Source organism: Seriola lalandi, unplaced genomic scaffold (genome assembly GCF_002814215.2).
Source record: "Seriola lalandi dorsalis isolate HSWRI2012SDOR001 ecotype SW California unplaced genomic scaffold, Sedor1 jcf7180002051097, whole genome shotgun sequence".
Taxonomy (NCBI): domain Eukaryota; kingdom Metazoa; phylum Chordata; class Actinopteri; order Carangiformes; family Carangidae; genus Seriola; species Seriola lalandi.
In genome coordinates this window covers 1-653 of record NW_019521650.1, presented here as the reverse complement: position 1 = coordinate 653, position 653 = coordinate 1, and the positions used below count along the sequence as shown (strand labels likewise).

The 653-nt window shown below is 44.0% G+C and overlaps 1 protein-coding gene across 1 annotated transcript; it reads left to right on the top strand.

Moving 5' to 3' along the window:
* Nucleotides 1-4: 4 nt before the first annotated feature.
* Nucleotides 5-647, top strand: LOC147819655 (desmoplakin-B-like; the record flags this gene model as incomplete). The annotated part of the gene is made up of 1 exon (XM_087172002.1): nucleotides 5-647. A coding segment is annotated over one exon (643 nt), but the record flags the coding sequence as incomplete, so codon positions are not given.
* Nucleotides 648-653: the final 6 nt, after the last annotated feature.

The window sequence follows — 653 nt, the reverse complement described above, 5'->3', positions numbered from 1 at the left end:
CATCACTGAGGAGAAGAGGAGAGAGCTTGTGCAACAGTACAAGTCTGGGTCAATCACAATTGATCGTCTTTTAAAGATTATCCTGACAATCATTCAGCAACAAACAAAATCAGACAGCAACACAACAAAAACTACCATCACCACTACTACAGTCACAGAGACATGTGAAGTTCCAGACTTCCATGGAATCAGGAAGGAAGTCAGTGCTACTGAGCTGCTAGAATCAAAAATTATCACTGAGGAACTCTACAAAGATCTTAGCTCTGGAAAAGTCACAGTGACGGAAGTGAGTGAAATGGATTCAGTAAGCAAGTACCTTGAGGGGACCAACAGCATTGCAGGGGTGTACGTGCAGTCTACCATGGAGACCCTGAGTATCTTCGAAGCCAAAAGTAAAGGCTTGCTGACTCCTGGTACTTCTCTGGTTCTGCTGGAGGCCCAAGCTGCCACTGGCTTTGTCATTGATCCAGTGAACAACAAGAAACTTTCAGTAGAGGAAGCTGTGGCTCAAGGAGTGGTTGGCAGTGAGTGGAAAAACAAACTGCTTTCAGCAGAAAGGGCCGTAACAGGATACAAAGATCCCTACACTGGAAACACAATTTCTTTGTTCCAAGCTTTGAAAAAAGATCTCATTGTGAAAGATCATGGAATTC